Below are 3,166 nucleotides of genomic sequence, written 5' to 3'. Positions count from 1 at the left end.
CTCGGGGTCATGACCTTGACAACATATGTCAAGGTCAAGGTCATTGGGGGGGCTCCCCTAATCTACATATTTACCTAATCTTTTTATTTACATCACTGTGTTTCCTTTATCAATCGACAAGTCACTAACACTGCTTAAACAAATGAGAGAAACAGGAAAAAAGCTATCTCACAGAGTTACTCATCCTTTGACAATGTAACTGTGGTTTACGGTACTATTCGATATCCTCTCGTTAATACTTATTCGCGAGAGTGTGCACGGAATTGTTATTTTTATCCGATCGTGATGCATTGACATTGATACGAATGCGCGATGCCGATTATGGCGAGAGCGGCTGCATTACAATACGCTCTGCTGTCTTCGCTTCGAGTAGCGTCTCAAACGCGCACAGCGCACATTATAGCGGTATTGAAGTCACTGCACCGTGAGAATACAGTTACTGCGCTATATTCTCATGAATAATCGCTACGATTACGACGAAGGGTGAGAAGAGAGCGCGAAGTAAAACCGCTACCATTACAAAGACCGTCACGCTTATGTCGTACTCTGCGAAAACACTTCGCCACGTCTTTCCGATAGGAACTTATTGATTTAAAAACAATTGTTAGATCGAAAACAGTCATTTGATTGCAGCCTGTCTCCCCGTGTTAAATCGCAAAACACGTCATAAAGACAACCTCTAAATCATCACAGAATTGGCATTATTTTACCCATTCCAAAAAAACCCGGAGGGTTTTTCTGGGTTTTATTGGGATTGTATAAGAAAAATAAATTTTTTAATCTCAGAAATACATAAAAAGAATGTATTTGTAAATATTTAATAAATATAAGTATACTAAACTACATAACTAGGCTGATATAATTTTATTATATCATACTAATTTTAATATGTATATATATATATATGTATATACATAAAATAATTATATATATATATATATAATATTTTGTAATATTTAAAACTGTAATATAATTTTATTTAAAGGCATATTTTATTTTAATGCATATTTATAACTCCTTTTTCCATGAATTATTTGAAATTGAATCTAAATTACATGTAAATATCTATAAAATGTATAATATACATTCACCACTTTTGAGCTGATTTTTTTATTATACCCGAATATTTTTTATTATTTTATGTATGTAATTTTTTATATGTAATATCATCATTTCTTTCTTTATCTTCACCACAGAAGTTTTGTTTTTATATTTAAAAAATTCATTATAATATTTTAACACTAAATGAGATAATATAAGGTATACATATAAGAGCCAACTGCGGATCTTGATGCATAGAGAATATTATATTTCAATCGTTGATCATATAAAAATTAATAATGTTACAGCTACATTAAACATGTTTCGGTTACATGATTGAGCCCTCTTCAGAAACAAAAATTTCTTATAAAATTATTGTTATAATATTTTTTCAAAATTCTTTTAGAATTAATTTTATTTTAATATGTAATTAAATAATGAATACAACGTAAACTAAATATTACGTGAAAAAATATCAAATAGTGAATTTTATAAAAAAAAACCCTAAAAATCACCAAAAAAACCCCAATAAAACCCCTAAAAGCCAGTTCGGCTGAGCTTTTTTAAAGAAGCCCAGATTTTTCCCAACTCCGAAATTATATGCCATACTTTTAATAATAACGGATTCCTATTTAACTTCTTGCGATTATATATATATATATATATATATATATGTGAATAAAAATCTAATCTTATTTTCATGAATAACTTTAGGATTTGTCAGAAAAGTTAAATGACAAAACTATGAAAAATAACGTGCAATTCATATATTCACGAAAAGGAAGCGAGCACGTAACGAAAAAAGCGCGTGCGGAATGCGCAGTTAAATTCGTGAGAAGAGTTCATTATCACTATTCGGTCAAAGTAAATCTGAATTTTACGAATCGCAAACGTGCGCGCTCGCATGATGCACTTTCTATTTCTAGCATATATATGCGCGCCTTTCGCGCCATATCAGATCGGTCGGCCGGTATCATAACGCTCTTCATGCGGCCACTCGCCGTGACTTTCTATTCCAAGCATAACTCGCCGGGCTGATCACTCTTAATAAGAGAGGTCGAGGATCGTTGATGTATGGTTACCGCGAAATCACGGCACGATTATTCGACGGAGACGCGCAGTCAGGTGTATAGAATCGCCGCGAGAGAGATCCAGTTATTCGCTTTTCTTACACGAGAAGCTATGATACAGAAATGTTATAAGCAACACAGGAATCATCAGTAATTACGCGATGAGAACAATATGAGAAATTACATGTCTCCAAAGAAAATCTTTAACAAACATATCTGTAATAATCGCTCTCTATCTCAATTTCCTTTCCACCAACTTTAATATTTTTCTTTTAAAAAAATTTTGTTTATTACTTCCTCTTTACTACACTTGGGCAATTATATAATTAGCCAAAAGGGATATGTTGTAATAATAAATAATATGAAAAAGATCACAGAATCCTAAAGAGATTTATGCGTAAAACGGAGGTTGCGTATAAGGCACAGTCGAAAATGTGCAAAACTCGTGGAGAGTCACAGTCTACTTGGCGATATGAACTCGAAATCTAAGAAGGAATGCATATCAAGGCCGATCTCTCGATGCGCGCGCATTTCCACCCACTGTTCTCTCTTATTATCGTTCGGTAAACCCGGGGCTAATTAGAACTCGAGCGTAAAACAGCAAGTTCGTCGCTCGTGCTCAAAACACACTCGCAGTTGCAAGGAATCGAAGCCGATTTGAACGGTATTTTAGTCGCGTTGTCAACCTTCCGTGACGAATTATTAATTGCCAGCGGGCTAAATTCTAATACTGTAAATACTTCAATCGGGGATTCCAACCATCGCAATTACAAGTTAAACGAAGAACTTTGACAATTTAAGACAGTAACATTAAAATTTTTAGATGTGGATTTATTTATGCATAAAAACCAAGAAGAACAACGGAGATTAAGGAGATAATAAAGAAATTAAGGAGATAAAAAAGTACTGCGATTTTAATAATCTAAAAGATTCGAAATTTTGAATCCAAAAATTTTTTAATCTCATATTTAAAAAAATTTTAATTTTTAAACAGTTATAATTTAAAACTTAGACTGATGAGAATAAATTAATTAAGAGAAATATATATATATATA

General features: G+C 32.6%; 1 protein-coding gene across 1 annotated transcript in view; it reads left to right on the top strand.

The window, feature by feature from the left end:
• The first annotated feature begins 312 nt into the window (after positions 1-312).
• Positions 313-3,166, top strand: part of Cad96Ca (tyrosine kinase receptor Cad96Ca) — a 10,524-nt gene continuing 7,670 nt past the window's right edge. The window contains exon 1 of the mRNA XM_018510505.1: positions 313-405. Coding sequence (XP_018366007.1) covers positions 313-405 — 93 coding nt within the window. The remainder of the gene's footprint in view (positions 406-3,166) is intronic.

This window comes from Trachymyrmex cornetzi, unplaced genomic scaffold, assembly GCF_001594075.2.
Source record: "Trachymyrmex cornetzi isolate Tcor2-1 unplaced genomic scaffold, Tcor1.1 scaffold34, whole genome shotgun sequence".
Classification (NCBI taxonomy): Eukaryota; Metazoa; Arthropoda; class Insecta; order Hymenoptera; family Formicidae; genus Trachymyrmex; species Trachymyrmex cornetzi.
This window is presented reverse-complemented; position numbering and strand designations above follow the sequence as displayed.